At 40.4% G+C, this 18490-nt stretch overlaps 1 protein-coding gene across 1 annotated transcript in view; it reads left to right on the top strand.

Moving 5' to 3' along the window:
* Nucleotides 1-3426: 3426 nt before the first annotated feature.
* Nucleotides 3427-18490, top strand: part of LOC138039948 (probable DNA double-strand break repair Rad50 ATPase) — a 21423-nt gene continuing 6359 nt past the window's right edge. Inside the window, exons 1-3 of the mRNA XM_068885769.1 lie at nucleotides 3427-4265; nucleotides 5006-5132; nucleotides 17689-17852. Of these exons, the coding sequence (XP_068741870.1) occupies nucleotides 17711-17852 (142 nt within the window). The 5' untranslated portion in view covers nucleotides 3427-4265; nucleotides 5006-5132; nucleotides 17689-17710. The remainder of the gene's footprint in view (nucleotides 4266-5005; nucleotides 5133-17688; nucleotides 17853-18490) is intronic.

Genomic DNA, 18490 nt, shown 5'->3' with positions numbered 1-18490 from the left:
AACTCGCTTGGAAGAGGAGGCAGACGTGAACTCGGAAATAACGTATTGGAGATGCGACCTCGTTCCCAGGGTCTCCATTGTCCTCATCGACAAAGAGACCCTGGGAACGAGGTTGGTGGAGATGGTCCTGGTGACAACTGTCCCGCTATAATGTTGGAACTGTCATTGTCAAGACCGTGCATTCTCGCTAAATTATTATTATTATTATTATTATTATTATTATTATTATTAGCCGTTTTTATCAATATTGAAATGCTACGAGAAGTGAGAGACAATTGTTTCTGCAAGTTTCAGAACAGGACAATATAATAGCAGACAGAAGAAATAACAACGATATTATTTTATTATAAATTACAACGTAACAAACGTCTTTTGAAACGCAACTAGAACGCAACCTTCAATGTCCGCCAAAATTGTTGCTCTGCTTTGTTGAGATGTTTAGAGATTTTTCGATCCAACAATCAGTTCAAGGTCAGATTTAACCTCGTCCCCAGGGCGCTTTCCTTAAATGAAAGAAGGGGGTAGTTTCTAAAGAAACTGTGGTGCTGCGTCGGTGGGGAAGTAGAATACAAAAATTTGGTTCTATCAACGGAAATTGACCACCGTACAGAGATTCTAAAAGCTGACGTTTCGAGCGTTAGCCCTTCGTCAGAGCGAATCGAGGAACTATGGGTTGTGTGCAGTTTTTATCGTGGAATAGGAGCTATTGGTGGTCCTGGCGTAGCTCCTTGGTGAGTTTCTTCAACCTCGATTCGCTCTGACGAAGAGCTAACGCTCGACACGTCAGCTTTTAGAATCTCTGTACGGTGGTCAATTTACATTATCAACTCCTTCTGTCAATAACTGGTCAACTGTGTGGGCCGTCCATTGCGAAACATCGCACGAGTTAGCAAATAGCAGAGCTGGAAGACTCGTAAGAGCACGTTGTCTTCCTCCAGATATGTCGCTAAAACGACGGTCACTTTGATGAATACTTCCATTAACGTATAACGTAGCGTTTGAAATTCGTAAAAGCACATTGTCACATTGTCGCATATTCTCGAATCCTATTAAAATCCTAAAGCATGTGACAAATCCAACAAAGCATAGCATGTGGAAGAATGTGGACGATTTAAGTGGACGATCACGATTTACGCATGGTGATAGGTCCATAACCGTTGATCGATGTACTACGTATTCAGAAAAGGAATAAAATCGACGCTGGAAAGCGCTATATATACGTGCGCAGTCCTACTCGGCCAAAACCAACACAGGTAACCGTCCAGATTGGTGTTGCTGCGAGCGAGGGCAGCCAGCTCGCAGCAATAACGTAGATGATAGTGATCAGAAAAAGGCCGGAAAGCATGACGTGCATTCAGGGTAATGCCGGTGTAGCAACCGAATACTCCTGGGGTGAGGACAAAGGAACAAGAAACCGCACACGCTGCACCAAGTGAAAGACAAGCACACCAGCGACGTTTCTGTGTTTTCACTGCCACATGCAAATCACCTTAAAAGTTTTGGATATTTAACGAAAGCTCTAAGAATTTTCACCTTCAAGATTCTAGTCTCAGCTGACATATTATTTAAACTGAGAATTCAGAGATAATTTTCTCGGGCATCGTGGTTCAAGTTACTACTGTTTCCCATGACTGGACAGATGTAGATGAAGCTAGGAAATTGTTAACGTTGTACATAGGATATCACGAATTAGAGTGTAATGCTATGGAATGAAATACATGATGAAACTTCAGGCAGTATTTTTAGTGTCCAGCTTTCTCATAAGGTACAAGAAACCCGAGAAATCAGTAAATAACATTTTGTTTTTGATTCATTGCAGTTCAATACGGGCCCTCCGAAGCACAGGGTATAGGTAGTCACGTGGATTGGGGAAAGAAACTGTACTTTTACATGATTGTGCTTCGGTTTTTACACCACTAGACTGCAAAACAGTCGTTATCTTCCATTTTCGCGCGCGTTTGAGGCGAGAAATTTTTTCGCGTCTCTCCCCATTCTCCCTCGCCGTTTCTACACTCCCTCCGGCCTCCAGACCTTTCATATGATAATATATACCGGCTTAAACACTTCGGCTAATAGCGCAGAATATGCAGTAACCGACTTCCTCCAATTAAAGCGGTAGCATATATCAACCCGTTTTGTCTTAGAGTTGCTTAGCTACCTTAAAAGAAAGCCTGTATTGAGAAATGACCAAATTGACACCCAGACCATTAAATTGCAAAAAGCACGATGACGTACTCGGCTTGCAACGAACCTGTCACACAGTTGCGCTTGCGCAGAACACCTCCCAGTCATGTGTTGACAGAAAATGTACTTGAGTTTGACTTATTCAAATGCTTTGACTGCTTTCTATCAGGGGCTGTTAGGAGCCGGTGCAGAGCAAGGTTAATGATACCATAACCTAGAAAACTGAAAAAGGTTGTTACGTCTTCCTCTCCCCTCCCCCCCTTAAATAAAGTTATTGAATTATTGTATTGTACCATCTTAACCTGATGGTTTCAAGCTTTTCGTTGATTGTAACCGCCAATGTTGTACACGCGAAAAGTACTGAGTGTTCTTTTTTTATGGTGACACTCAATTTTGTTATTTCTCTCATTGCAAAATAATGGTTTTCCGAATGGGAATGCTAATTTGCTGACAAACCAGTTTGCTCACAGAAGGCACCATTCGATTTACAACTTGAACTAGGTAAACCTAGCTAGTTAAATCAACAATATTAAGCCCTTTGGCTTCGATAAAGAGAGAGTTATGATATTTATTAGCCATCAAAAACTGATAAATTCTTGCAGGGTGGCAAAGGCGCTCGGTTCCCATCCATTCTTTGTAAAATTTCAAATCTTCAAAGATATATATAAAGGTATACCGGGTTCAAATTTTCAGAGATCGACAGCTCATTATGCAATGCACTTCCAATATTCAGTACTTTATTCTCGGCTGACTGACTGAAAACGATAGTATTGTGCTAACGAGGCAAAACTGAAATGCAAACAAGCATTCCCCTCTTGTAATTGGGTTTTCACTACCTACGTTTAGTATTTAAAGTTAATTAAGCCAAAGAGAGAGTTGGCACTTCTACAGCACCGAGCCAAAGGGTGGAAAAGCATCATAAAGCACTCTGACATAAAGTCACAGTTTCTGTAGTGGCGTTCCTTTAACAAGTGGCCGGCGAGGCTTGCGAGGTTTTTCCGCTGTTTTCTTTTCGGAAGCGGAGCTGAATCCTTCGTGGCTTTTGCCGCTCATTCCGAGTACCCTGGATTTTTTGGGGGATTATTAATTTAACATGTCAAAACAAGTTGGGTTCCCATTGAACAAACGCTTCAAATTTTTGTTTGTTATTGTTGTTGTCGTTGTTGTTTCGGTTAGTGATGATCACATTAGTAATTGACAAGCGGGGTTCGCGACATTGAAGAAGGAGAGGCACTGGTCACAAGCATTTTATTTGCCTGAAATGTCAATCACGGGATGAAATGGCGGTAACTGTATTTCAACAAAAGTGAGTTGTAATTCGATGAATTAAACATGTACGGCTCGCTTTGTTACACATTCCATTGTTAACATGCATATTAGGGACTTCATGGGCTTAGCAAATCAAGTTTTCACGTTTAAAACAGTCCTAATTCCATGCATTTTACATCATCTCTAGGAAATTGATGCAAATTGGTTTCATTTCCGTGGTTACGACGAAAAAAGTTTGGTTTATGCCCTGACAAGGGCTTAAAAACAATCAATTTTCAAGTTCAGAAAATATGATGAATATTCAAACGGCGTAACAAGATTGTATTTTATAAAGCTATTAATACAGATAATGATTTACAATTCAAAAGGCGATGGAGTGGTCACTGTTCAATCAACTCTGTATGTAACAAGCACTACAGTTCCGGTTTTTGAAAAAGTCATATAGTCAAAACAGTTTTCGTACGGTGGGCCAGTTCCCACTGACAAATAAACACTAGGATCTTTTCTGCTTTAGGAGAAATGAAACTTTTTATAATTACTACGCAGATTGTACAAACAAGCTATCAGTGGAGCGAGCAATCCACTTGTAATCAAACGCCGAGCGAAATGTGTCATTATATTATCCATGTATGACTGGCCTAAATACAATAAAGCAAGGTGGACCGCTTAAAAGTCTTAAAAGGCACGCATGGCCGTTTTGTAATTAACATACCAGAGAAGAGTTGAAGAGTGAAACCATTCTGCACATTTCAAGAAAGTATTGAGTCTGAATTGGAACAACCACCTCCTTCGAAAGATGAATCACAGTTAAGGTAAGCTACCCTAAGTCAAGTGATTAATTAATACTATTAATGTCAGGTCATGATCAACTCATTCTAGTCATAATCGTAATTCCACTAAGAGCCATGTTTTTAAGTAATTACGCCTCGCAGCCGTCCTTAATTGAAATATAATCTTTCATGCAAATTATTTCAAATTCATAAGGCTTGATAACACCACCTAATGCAAATGAAATTTTAAGACAGCGGTGCCTGTCACAATCTTTGTCTAGCTGTTTCTACGATGGAGAACGCTTAGACTGATCAGGGAGCCGTTACACTCCAATGCACCACGCACTTGTTAAACAGTTCAGGTGAGCTGTTTATAGGTCACTGCTTATTTAGGCCACTCTTTTCATCGTTTTCTTGGCGATGCGTTATCAAACTGTTAGTTGTATATTCAACAAACCACAAACTGTGTCTGATCAACAGCTCGCTCTATTGTACACTTATACTATGCGAACAATCCTTTACTCCTGTCATCTTTGTTCTTTTCATAAATCCATCAATACTTGATTCGCCGTCCAGATCTCCTGCTAAGAATTTACGACACGATCCCGATCTTTTAGATTCGCTTACCTTGGCCCGCTGTACTTGAAAATATTAAGGTTTCCAGCTTATTAACCATTAGATTTAGCCTGCGTCAGTTGAGTGCGTTGAGAGGATGTAAAATATCACAACAACTCTCCTATTGTTTATGCTGACTCACAGCATTATTTCATTATTATTCTTAGCATTATTTTGCCGTCGGGAGGAGTGATTTTCCTCTTTCCAAGGCGAAAAGGCCGTTCTGTTGATTTTCAAGCAAGGAGACGCCAGTAGAAAACCAAGGCAGAGGACAGTGACATAATATCTTCGTAGGTATAAATCCGAAATATCTTCGCACTTGTCAATGTAATGACTGTAATAGATACGTTAAATTACTTCTGCGGAGGTTAACCAGAACGACGTATCCAGAGAAAACCTAGACTAACCCAGTTCTAGCACGTTCTATATTCCTTTTAATCCATCGGTGTCGTTGAGAGTAATTTATACACAGATGATCCCATGATTTACTTTGTTTCAGTTCTGTTTAATCATAGTGAACTTTTCTTTGTTGTACTTCTCATAATTGTGTATTTTGTTAGAGTTTATGACGTAGCTTCCAAATAACGTCAAATTCATGGTCGTCAGTTTGCGAGTTCCGTTCAAGTGCCTTCCTCAGAGATGAACAAACAAACGATAACAAAGCTGGTAATTTCGCGCCAAAAATTGGGAGAAAATGCTCGGACAAAACAAACTCCCACTTGAACTATTCATTTCGATTAAAGGGGATTTCAAAATATTTTTCCCATATCGGTCGCCCATTGACATTAAGTGTAATATACCAACCAAGATGTAGAACATACGCCGACGTATATTCGGGCTATCTGATGCAAATTCTATCAAATTTTATTTGCTTAGAAGAAAAGTGAACGAGAATCCAATATCATATCAATATTAAACGACTTTTGGTCCTAAAAATTCAAAGTATTATTTATATTTATCTTTTGAAATCTAGAAGCAAACTTCTCTAAAATGAGATAGATAATTATTATCGTGTGATAATTGCAACAAAAACAGGAAGTAGGTTGAAGTTTCTTCACTTGCGATTAGTAGGATTACTCAAGCAGAACTGGCCTCCGGCAGAAACAAACTTCTGCCAGCTGTTTTATATGTAAAGAGATTAACATCACGCGGCACAACTTTACAGGCTGCCCACAAAGGCCACGTATCCACCGCAGAAATTTAACAGTCAAAAGGGAAAATTCTTGATAATTGGCTTCTAGAGGCTTTAACAGTCACTAAGAATACCACAGGACACCCAGTGCCTGCTGCCCATGACAACCTGTTAACCCATGGTTAGCCTGCGAGCAGGCCCTCCGAGGGACTGGGGTTGGGGGTAGAATGAGAGCCTGCCCGCAAGGCTTTGTATTCTGAATGTCGCGTCCAAATTTTGGACGCAAAATACTGATTGGCTGAAATGAAATAACCTCGTGACGTCACCAGTGACAAGCTCCGACAATAAGAAAGCCTCTTCGCTTCGCAGAGATGAGGTGGTCAGAAATGCGTCTGAGAAAATTGTAGAATGTTGCAATTTACCATAACTTTACATAATTAAAGGTCGGGCGACGCGATGCAATGGCTTCTCTACTGGAAGGAAGGAAGTTCTATCTCTGTTATCCACAGGATTCGGAAAAAGGCTTATTTCCCAACTGTTTTTCGTAGCGGCCAAAATACAACGAGGGCGACTTCATGTCACCGTGGTAGTTTCCTGTCCTCGACAAAGCATTATCGCTGATCACATTTGGACAAAAATGGGCCTTTCGGCTGCCTCTGTTGCTGATTTAACGATAGAGAACGATAGAGGAACTCTACACGATTTTAGCGAGTATTTGGTTAAGCCGAAAAGGCGACTCCACAAATGATTGCTCGATCTCCTCGTAACTCCGCAAATACTCAATAAACCTTTGAAATAAATTGGTGTAGGTATTAGAATATTGTAATGTATGTAATGTCTTGATTCATTAAAATAAATTAAAAAAGATAACCCCGCTTCGCTTTACCGAAATTTAGCAGCAGTTGTGGTCGACGATTCTCACACAGAGGAGATGCGGTCAGGGAAAACGAATTTCTCTATTACGATTCCCGTCGTTTGAAGTTTGTGTGCTTAATTTTTCCCTAACGAACGAAACATTTGTTCCGCGGAAGGGACTTCGACGAATTACCGTAATGAATATTCAGCTACGCTTTACAGCATCAGCAATAGTTGTTATAGGCTTTTCTGGCGAAGTCTTCCTTCCTTTACAGTTTTTTTTTGAGTTTCTGCCTCGAGCAAATTGAAATACACAACGGGTGGCTTTCTGTTTTCTGTTCTTTTTTCAATGTTTACTTCGGGTGCGCGTTGATTGGCTAATTTTTGACAGCTCTCTCAGCGTGACATCAGGAGGCGGCATTCAAAATTCAAAGGGATGCGTGCAGGCTCTCCTTCTCTCCCACCGAGGAGAGAGAGCCTGCTCGCAGGCTAACCCATGGTAAGCGCTAACCTTGGGTATCTTCAAAAGCAACAATTTGACCATAATAAAGATGTAAGAAGATTGATTCGGCATGAATTTTTCTGCATCCGAGCTGCATCCGAGCTGCACGTACATCTTTGTAACGAGTCCTTTTTTTAGGCTCATCAATGTCACGTGTTTAAATATAGTTTTCCAGTTTTTCACTTTTCAGTTCATACCCTTCTCGTCATCATCGTCATCAGTCGCATGTGAGCAAAACTATTGTCGGGCGAAATCATAACTCTATCTCGCGTTAGGTGTTTGTCGTCATTATACTTCTAACATCATTGTGGTATTGTAGAACTGAGTTTTTATCCAGCATTTTGTAGTAGGTTTTAAAATTTCCAATTTTTCTGCGTTTACTGCAAATTAGTACTCCAACGCTAAATACACTTGACACTTAATAAAGTTCCTTAAAGGTCCTTTCCATTTCTCCTAACTCTTTTCTTCTGATTCAAAATTTAAAATGACGACCAAACGTTTGGCGAAGATTGGGTTCTCGAGGAGCGTCTTTGAAAATTGGCTTGACATATGGCTTTCTCTGTCCAATTTAATACCCCCGGTATTTTTTTATGCTCATACACTGAGATACGAATTCATTGTCCGGGCATTGCTTTAGGTATGAACTTGACAACAAAAGACTAGAGAGCTGTTACGAGACGGCATTCTAAACTTTGTACTTGAGGGTTGAGACCGCACTAAAACATTCGACATTCTTGGCGATACAAAGAGATAGAAAAGTTTATTTAGAGCTCCGGTACCGGACGATGATTAGTTTTAGGTGTGGATCCAGAAATAAAATTGACCAAAAGTTCTGTCATGTTGGAGGGACCGGTCCAGCGATGTGCTTTCTCATTCCAGAAAGTTTCTCCTCGTTTTAAAACTCGAATAATAGAGCAAGGCTGTCTGTGTGGCTGAGGTTAGTAATATTTTCCAATATTTCGTCAGCGGAACGCGGGCTTTACTTCTTCAGGGAGTAAGTTGTTATACGTGTATAAACTTACTTACCTTTGCTTTAGCCAGTTGACCCTAGCAAACAAAATTGTTCAAGTCATTCTATTTTCATTTTCAGTTCAGTATCTCTGCGGTGAGGATGTTGTGTTCGATTTCCGTAAAAAAAATTGAGTAAATTTGACTTTGTTTATCAGTACTTCTATTTGTCTGAAAAAACCTATCGTTTGGAATTTTAACAATTCTCTGAAAATCAGATGCGCTTTAGGGCTCAATCATCGCTGACCACGCGGAGTTGATTCATGGGGATTCCGACAATAAAAACAATTTGCTCTACAAGTATAGGAGTTACTTGCACTGTATAAGTATTGCGATCTGCATAGTTCATTGTCCATGGTAGTTGAACCTCGTAACTAGGCGTTAAAGCACTCACGTCGGCGAACGTAATATGATGGCATCGCATGATCCGCGTTTTTTACAGAGTTTGACATGGACTGGATTTTCAAAGTTGAACGAAAATAGATAACAATGTGTGATGTCAGTTGAGACAATACAATGCATTTTAAAAGGACATTACTTTCTTTGAGTACGCGTCTGTTTATGTGCTGTCGTATTGGCTTGAAGAATAAGACGAGATAAGATAAATCGATCGATAACTGGATTAACATCGTGTCAAAGTTCGGTCATTCTGAAGAGGGCCACTAGTTGCAATGAAACAGCCTACTCCAGTTTATAGCTTTGTATTTTAAAAATCCATTGGCTTTAAGAGCTCGCTGGTTTAAATAAGACGAGAACTGTCTCATATTCGTTGTAAAGCGTGCTCCTCGATTCAATGCTGTTTATATAAGGCGGAAAAGGTTGATATCAGTGTGACTGGAGGTGAGTGGTTATTTTTTATGTGCTTGTATAAAGACGCAAGCTGCGCTTTGGTCGATCCTACTGACCATCAGACCAGGATACCACGAACTCCTGCAGTATTAAATCAGTACGGCAAATTTTTAGTTTCCGTTGGAAACCGCCGCTCAAGACCGTTAAATGAAGCAGGTCCGGTCTTTCAGTTTGTCTATAATGTCAACTGAATGAATCGCTTTCATCAGGTTGCGGGACAAATAGTTTGTTCTCTTCTGTCTCTTGCTCTTATCATTTTATTATGAGTGTAGTCGATGGGTTTTTGGCACCAAAATGGGTCATGCAGCTTTTCTTCGAGAGAAATCCCGAAGATAGCTTCAGAGAGGGATTATCATTCCTTCGCATATCAGCAGATTGCAAAAGAATAGTTTTCGCGGATGTACACAAAAGAGTACATATATTAAATGTCAAGGCTTAACATTTTTTAAGTGGTCAGAACTAATTCAAATCGTCCGATCTGTTTTAATAATAAGAATGCGGCGACCATTATTTATAGATTAACATCTATAATACGATGCGTAACTTAATAAGCCGTGATAGAGCTGGCTTGTTTGAAATCTCCTAATCCGACATTTGTTTTAACTGAACGGGTAGCAAGTCCCAAAATTCCTATTCTTGTCAATGTATCCTCTCTTATGAAACCTCTAAAAACAGTAGAATCTGAATTCTTTTGTAGTGCTTAGTTATTGAAAACAAACATTTTTAGTTGCTTAATTCCATAAAAAAGGAAGGGGAAAGTCATGAATGAATTCTTGAGTTTTTTTTGTGTCATGAAATCTCAATCTTTGATGTTATTGGCTCAAAATTTTGTTTTCTGGGTGACTGAAAGACGATCTTTCAATTTCCGGAATTTAGGCAGCTCTGCTTGGGGGTTTACGTTTTTCCGGCGGTAATCGGTTCGTACGTGCCCAAGCGTTTGTCTTATCTCGGAAGAGAACGGAGAGAAGAGGAGATTAATCAATGGCGGAAATATTCAGAGAAGGTTTGAGGAATTAGTTGAGATTTTGCGTTTCAAATTGCATAGGCTTTTATAAAACTGGAATATTTCAGACCCTAACGTCGAAGCAACGCATACCATGATAACAAGGCGAGAATAAGTCAAATGCCCCATATGAGTACGTCTCAGAGAACGATCGTTATGCGTTTTTTCGATGACTTTCTGATAATTGAGATGATATTTAATTTGCTGAGAAACACTTTTTGGATCATTATCAGCATCTGTGCACGGGGCCTGTTCTTTTTTTCTCGTTTTGACATAGTTTGAAGCCACCCTGTGTGAAGAAATTTGAGTGAAGCGTAGAAAGTTACAATTCAAAGACCCAAATAGTTTCGAAATTTCTTCTCGTGTCTTTATCAGGGGTGATTTAGTGTTATAGCATGAGTCCTTTTATATGTTACCAATTTCCTAAAAAGGGAAAGGATGCGCTAATTGACAGTAATTAGCGTCCTTTTCTATTAAAAAGATGCAAATATATCGCCATTATCACAAGGAGCGTGGACGCCGCGTGGACGGCATTGATGTTCCAAGCCTCCAAACAACTGCGTTAATTGTGCCGCTGATTGGTGACGGTGATAATTTTAGAATTTCCCCACGTAATTGTGAGGTTAGGTTTGGCAAGCCGGAGTTTTCCTTTTTGAATCCTTTTTCCTTCGTTTTTGCATTCTTTCCCATTCATATTTTCTATGTGTCTGCCACTTGTTAAATTTGATGATAAAATAGCCTGCTGTTTAGCATTTGCCATAAAATGCAACCAGTGCTTTGGAAAACCGTTCCTTAAATAAACCGCTCTTCCCATTTTGTCTTGAGCGTCAATGAAGAGGACTTAAGCGACTCATTAAGAATAACTTATCATCCGGTTCTCAACCTGCAAGATGACATGACGTGTCGTTTTACTCCTTTTTTTTACGATCTTCAGCAGTTATATATTTCTTTCAAAGTTTCATATCGAAAGATATATTCAAGACATAAGCCAATTGATGTTTTTCAACAAGTTAAAACTCAATCAGGATAAAACAGGGCTGCTGTTTATCTATCCACACTTTCGTCTTCTGCCATCATTGGATTATCTAAAGTTCCGCCCCTGTTGGCAACTAAGCTGAGCCGTGCGTAGGACACGTTTGAGGAACATTGTAATTCCTATGCCACGAATTGTCTTATATTTATATCAGGAACATCAGAAATATTATATATTTTGATGGATTGCTTGGAGATCAACACTCATATCTTCCAGACTTGATTATTGCACCTTGCTGCTGTATTGTATCGGGTCTTCAAAAACTCACTAATAATATTGATGAGCCTAACAGCCTATCAAAACATCGATAAAACGTCACGTGTATGAGCTTTTTATCCTCATAAAACATAGCTTGTTTTTCTTGTATGCTAATATTCACCTCTTACTTTTCGTCCATCTTTATTTTCATTGTCTGCCAAGTACTGTCAAACGCCTTGAACTATTATTGAACTACAAGTGCTCTCATATTATTATTATTATTATTATTATTATTATTATTATTATTATTATTATTATTTAGCAGTATAAACGTTCGTATGCTAGCTTAGCACATAGCTCAATAGGGCGCTATTGCGTAACCTAAAGGCTGTAAAAATAACCTGAATATGCCTAAAAAGTTCGTATCTACATACATCTATCTATATATAAACGAATTACAAAGGTTAGCTTCGATTCTTTAAAAGGTAGAAATGTAAAATGAATATCTTCAGACCTATTAAAACAATAACATTAAAGCTTCTAAGACGATTCTACTTGCAAAAAAAAAAAAATTATTTTGATCCTAATAATTGTTCTGTTGTCTCTGACGGGGGTTAGTATCTACTTATGTTAACACTTTTAAAAATCTCGCAATGTTCAGACTTTCAGACATAACGACCTTCTGCATTTTCAACAATACTTCTTTACCCCTTTTAACTCCTACAAGACTTCGGATGGTGCTCTCCAGTTCCTCACTATATCCTCCTAACACGTCCATTACGATGTTAAACTGTTTCACTTGATATCCAGGAAACTGCCTCTTCAATTCCAGCCGCAATGGGGCATACTTTTCCGTCTTCTCGCAGCTCTTGATCTCCCTGTTGTTCATCCAAGGACAGCTCACCTACAGCAAGATGACAGATTTTGCTGTGCTATCCACTATTCGGGCGTCAATTCTGTTAGCTCTCGCCGTCACATGATCCGCATAAACAGGGACATCCCAGAAGGCTTGCGCTCGGTCATTTTGATAGACAGGTTTAGGCTCGCTCAGTGAATACCATGGCGGTACACTGTCCATTAGGTCTAGGCTGTGCTGCATCTCAAAAAAAATTACTTTCAACACCGCATTATGTCGTTGCAGATATTTGGACTGGACAAGCGCAGAGCAACCAGCTAATACGTGTGCCACCGTCTCAGCTGCCTTGCCACATAAACGGCACAATAATCTGGTCTGACCCCGTTCTTGTCTTCTTACTCTGGTACACTCGGGTGGGAAGTAACTGTTCGTACAGCTCAAACACGCCAGCGATAACATATGTCGGGCATGTCCTCCATTGCCACAGCCAACTAAAGCTATGGGATTGTCGGACATCCCCTGTAACAGAGCTTTCTTGTTCTTCCTCCCATCGAAAAGCTATCAACTTTCCCTGCCAAGCCTGGCCTGATACCTGATCTTTCAATTTCTTCTGCTGTGCGCTTCTTAGCTTTTGCTTGATCTTTGACTCTTTCACTACTTCGCCTTCCTCCGTGCAGCACATTGGGGTGGGGTATGTAAGAGATAGCTCTAATCCAAGCTCTCTACTAAACTTTGTCGCCTCCTTAACGAGTGAGCGTTATGGCCAAGCACACCTGAACGTTCTTCGAACTTCCGAACAAGCTCCATTGTCGGGTCAGTGTTCTTGAACAGTTTAAGTGCGCCTTTGATCTTGATGGCCTTATACTCGTCCTCCACCGATCTCAGGCCTCACCCGCCCTGATCCCGCGATAGGTAGCACAATGTGGTTGAGCCCAGAGGATGTTTACCACCATTGCTGACCACGATCTTGCGTGCTTCTCGATCGATTTGTTGAAGGTCAGTGACTGGCAGGTGCTGGGTCCACATCAAATAGCTCAGAACGGGCAGGGCATACTGGTTTGAAGCAACCACTCGATGGTAATCTGAAAGTAGGCTGAACCATATAACAGAGAGTCTATTCAAATACTCCTCTGAGGCAACCTTAAAAGCCAGTTGATCTTCTTGTTTCGATGTTTCCAGTACTCCAAGAAATTTGTACTGCTTGCCTTCTTTCAAACACTGTATGACTGATGACTCATCAAACTTAACTCCTTCCACATGTTCCACTTTTACACCCCTCTTAACATGCACGACTGAGCACTTCTTAGGGTTCCACTAAAGCCCTATGTCTGGCATCTTACCTCTGGTTGATCTGAGGACGGATATTATTATTATTATTATTGTTATTATTATTATTACTATTATTAACAATTATTCACCGAAGTGGAGGTAAATATCCACCACGTTCACCAACACTGAGGTGAATAATTGTTATAGTATATACCACACTACTCGGAGGAAACTCGGAGGTGAATAGTACTTGGATAATCACCTCCGAGTTAGCCAATCTGCGCGCGCGGAGAGCACTATTCACTTGTGTAGTATATACAAATTAATAGTAGTATATACTAAAACAGTGGATAGCGTTGAACACGCGCACTGATTGGCTATTGAAACTCTGGATATCCTTTACTATTCACCTCCGAGCAGTTCGCGTAATCTTTGCAGGAGTAAATGAGTTAAAATCATCTTTTTATGTTATATTATCTCACTGTTTTATTCTATACTAAAACAACTATTTACCTAAGAGTCGGTGGCTAGTGGTGGATATTTACCTCGCCGCTTCGCGGCGAATTACTTTGGTTTTGCATTACTTCAATCAGTGATTGGTTCAAAGTTCTCGCGCCACTTTCTCAACCAATCAGAAGTGAAACCAAAACCAATCGTGGCTCGCGCGTGCACATTTTTCCGCGCTTTCTGTCGGCTACGTGTAATTACTTCGAGTTTCGATTGGTTTACCGGATTATCTCCCTCCTTTTTGATTGGCCAAAGCAATTACTTTGGTTTTTGTTTTACGACACTCGATTGAAACTCGTTCTATTGCGAAGACCAATCAGAGATAAGGGCTCCAATCCGAGAACTATGAGCAATCTAAAATGGCGGAGGTTGAAATTGTGACTAAAGTGACGTGTTTCCAACAATGTTATATGGGTATCCAACAATGTTAGAAGCGTTCTTATAAAGCCCCGGCTACACGTTCAAACATTGTTATAAAACATTTGTTGGATCAACAATGTTAGAACGTGTAGCATGCTTGTTTGATGACGAGTTTCCAACAATTGTTGTTGGAAGAATGTTTTGATTTCGAGCAAACATTTTTTCCAACATACAACAAATGTTGAAGTGTGTAGCCGCCCTTTCAACAATATAGCAGTTGTGTTGAAACGACTAAAGTAAGGTGTTTCCAACAATGTCATATGCGTATCCAACATTGTTATAAGAAAGCTTCTAACACTAATGGATACGCATACAACACGTCACTTTAGTCGCACAATCGTTCTGATGGCGTATGTGTTGGTCTTTGCAATACAACTTTGTTGAAAGGGCGGCTACATGCTTGCATGTTAGACAAAATGTTTGATCGAAATCAAAACATTCTTCCAACAAAAAATGTTGAATGAATGTCATCAAACATGCATGCTACAGGGACGGCGGAGCCGGGAAGGCAGGGGGGGCTTTAGCCCCCTCCCCCCTCCCCCCAATTTAAAGCAAAAAATAAAATAAGAAGTAAAACATCTGTCATTTTACGGTTGATCCACGTTTATGTTTTTGATATATCGTCGAGAATGCTGAAAGTAGCATTTCCGAGCTTCAAGATTTCAAAATGTTTTGGCGGAGAATTCCCTCAGAACAAGTTAGCGTCTCCGGAGCTTGCTTGTTAGCCACCCTCCCCCCCCCTCACTTACAAAATACGCTCCGCCGTCCCTGTGCTAGACGCTCTAACATTGTTGATCCAACAAATGTTTTATAACAATGCTTGAACGTGTAGCCGGGGCATTAGAAGCATTCATATAGCAATTTTGGGAGGTGTTCTTCTAACAATGTTACAACGTGTAGCCGGAGGCTTAAAGTTTTGTATTTGAGGCAGTCCCATGCAGGGGCGGAGTGCAATGCCCAAGGGCCATAGAACGCGGCAGAAAGATGACATAACGCACGGGCTTAAAGTCTCACTCGACTGTGGAGCATTAAAGATAACACACACTGTTCGAAAAGAGTAGGCCACGGAGTTCCCAGGTGTTGTGGTCAGGCCTGAATTGTCCAGCAAAATGTGACCGGCTTGGCAGTGATGTCTCAAAAAGTTTTATGGTTTATGAGTCCACGCAAGAGAAAATGAGGGGACAGAGAAGGAGGCTCCCGGTCCAGCCCTTGGGATATGTCATGTCCACGAAAGTTATTTTTAGACGAGCGGAAGTCTTCCGAGACGTCCGCATGCAGGCCAACCTCGGTCCGATGTTTGAAAGAAAATATATATTCATCAGCCTTCCACGTGCGCCATCATTTTCTCTTTTCACTAAGAACCTGAGAGCGAGGCAAGACTGTATGCGGACGTCTCAGAAGACAGACTTCCGCTAGAACAAAGACTTCCGCTCGTCTAAAAATAACTTTCGTGGACATAACATATCCCGGCCAACGCCTTGAGCCTCCCTCTCTGTCCCCTCATTTTCTCTTGGTCCACGTAAGCAAACAAAGCCATAAGCCAAAGGGGACGTAACTGCCGAGTGCTGGAGCACGTTTAGAAACTTGGGTGCAAGTTCATTCAGTTTGATTTATATCTGATACACGATATGTCATGTATCTTTTTATTTTAAACCAAAAGAACCCTTTTCGTCTTCAAACTCTACAGGTTTTTTGTGTCAGTCCATAGCATATTATCGTGCCACGTTTATTCATGCGTTTTCCAATTATTAGAATAAATTCAAATGAAAAACTCTTTACAGCAGAATGTTAAAACGACCGCCTGTTTCAACTGATAAGCGTTGTAATGAAATCCCCTTACGCAACGAATGATACACGATGAAGGCGCTTATTAAATCAACCGCAAAGAACGACAACAGCTGATCGCTCACAACTGTTACAGTCCGAGCATGTAATTGGCGTTGTCGTACGATTTCCGTCGGCATTATGTTTCTTAGGGCGCTTTCCTTTCGTCAGGGGCACCCAACGTCAATTTTCGGAAAATATCAGTTCGGAAGGCGATTTGAGATCTAGAATTTTCGGAAAATTTGTTCTAAAATTTCTTGCTTGTCTGCCTGTCCTAGGATTTTCGAACATCTAAAAAATGCTATAATTGCCCATTTTTAACGGATTTTTACCCTAAAAAGGTCACCTAGAATCTTCGGGAGTCTTTTTTCTGGCTGAAATTATCGAAAAGGTAAATTTTGATCCCTTTAATTTTCGGATCACTAGACTTTCAGCTAGGAAATCCGAACAGATAAAAAAAAAATAGGGGATAAAAATATACCTATATCTACCGTTTAAATACCAAAATACGTTTAACAATGCTATGTTTAAGTGGTTTTGAACTATATTCTCGTTGAGTGCCCCTGTTTCGTCAGAAGTGGCCGGCCAGACCAGTCATTTTGAAAAGAAAATGCAACAATTTGAAGAAGCACTTGCATGATAATCCCTCGCATTCTTCTGGAGGATAATTTATTATCCTCGAAGTGTGTTTACCCGGTCTGGCCGGTCAGTTCCGTCAAATGCAAAGCGCCCTTAGTGTTTTGAGGTTTGAATGCTGATTAATTTTAGTCTTTCCGAAATTGCTGAGGTCTACGACCTCAGTTTTAACAATGATCTTTTTAAAGACGATCGAAAAGACAGCGACATGATGTCAGTCTGCTGATGAAGTCATACAGATAGGATTTGTAAACTGCGGTCGCGTGACCTGAAGTATCCTGCGCATTAACCGTTTCCTTAGGGCACTGAAGAGGAATATTGAGAAGCGGGCTAAGACAGGCTTAAAACATCGATCTCAAGACAGAAAAAAGCTTTTTATCTTTTCATCTTATTCCAATATTAAAGGTCGAGTTCGAGGCCAAGGTTATCATTCAGGACCGAAACTTTAAGCTGCCCTGCGTGAAGTAGTAAGCCCAAAAAACGACGACTGTCTTTACAACAGGGGAACGGAAAATATTTAAAGATTCCCCGTTCTCTATTTTAAAAATACCTCAAAACTACAGATCAAGTTGGGTTCAAATTTAGACTAAATAGCAAAAATTAAATAAGACTTAAAGAGGCCATTGATCTAGCCTTCGATCAATAACCTAAAGGGGTTAAGCTGCAGTAACAAGCGTTAAAACTGGACGAAAACAAGTGTGGAGTATTATCTCCTCCGTCTTTCACTATCACTGCCTCGATTTCACTATGTGTTGCAGGTCCTCCGAGACGATCTCTAGAATGCAGGAACATATTGGCTCGCCAGTACATAAACTAGTAGGTAAGACTTCAAGGAAGAATCCTCCGTTCTTCAAGAATGATGCAAATGCAGCTCAGGCACTGATGAGTAATCCCAAACAGGAAAGAGATCGCGAGGGCGAACGTAAGTATAACAAGACGTATTGCCGCAAAAAAGACTTTGCCAAAAACGAATTGATCTTGAAGCATACACTGCATGCAGAGGAAACTTTCAAAAGAGTAGACCGTCATTTCGGGGAATTCTCATGCAGTAAAAATGGTTTGAAATGTGCTTTCCAGTTCGGAGGAGTTCCTCTTTTTTGCATGTACAAAAGTGAGCTGAAAATCAATGACCAGTTGTTCAAAACGCAAACCCAGGATTAGATTTTGTCTGGCCAGAAAGTCCTAACCCTGTAAATCTATACCGAAGGCTTCAAGCAAAAGCCTATCCTATTTTGGAAGCTAAACGAATCTCGTGGCCTTACGTCGTCTAGTTTATTTTTTTCCAGAACTGAAATAGACTGCAATTTGAGTTTCCGGTGATTATGGCCCCAGGGGACTGTTGGGAAATAAAGCCACGCCCCTGTTGGTTCCAATCTTTTACGGTGTCAATGAATACCGACACAGAATAAAAGAGTGCGGGTTTGCTATCACTTTGTAAAAGCTAAAAACAAACGATTCTAGGTTCTAGCCGGGTAAATCATAAATATGATATTGACCTCTCAGGGAAAAGATATCCCCCTAATAGGGGTAAGGGTTTCTGGGAGCATCAATTTTTTCCCC

This window comes from Montipora capricornis, chromosome 3 (genome assembly GCF_036669925.1).
Source record: "Montipora capricornis isolate CH-2021 chromosome 3, ASM3666992v2, whole genome shotgun sequence".
In the NCBI taxonomy this organism is placed as follows: Eukaryota; Metazoa; Cnidaria; class Anthozoa; order Scleractinia; family Acroporidae; genus Montipora; species Montipora capricornis.
This window is presented reverse-complemented; position numbering and strand designations above follow the sequence as displayed.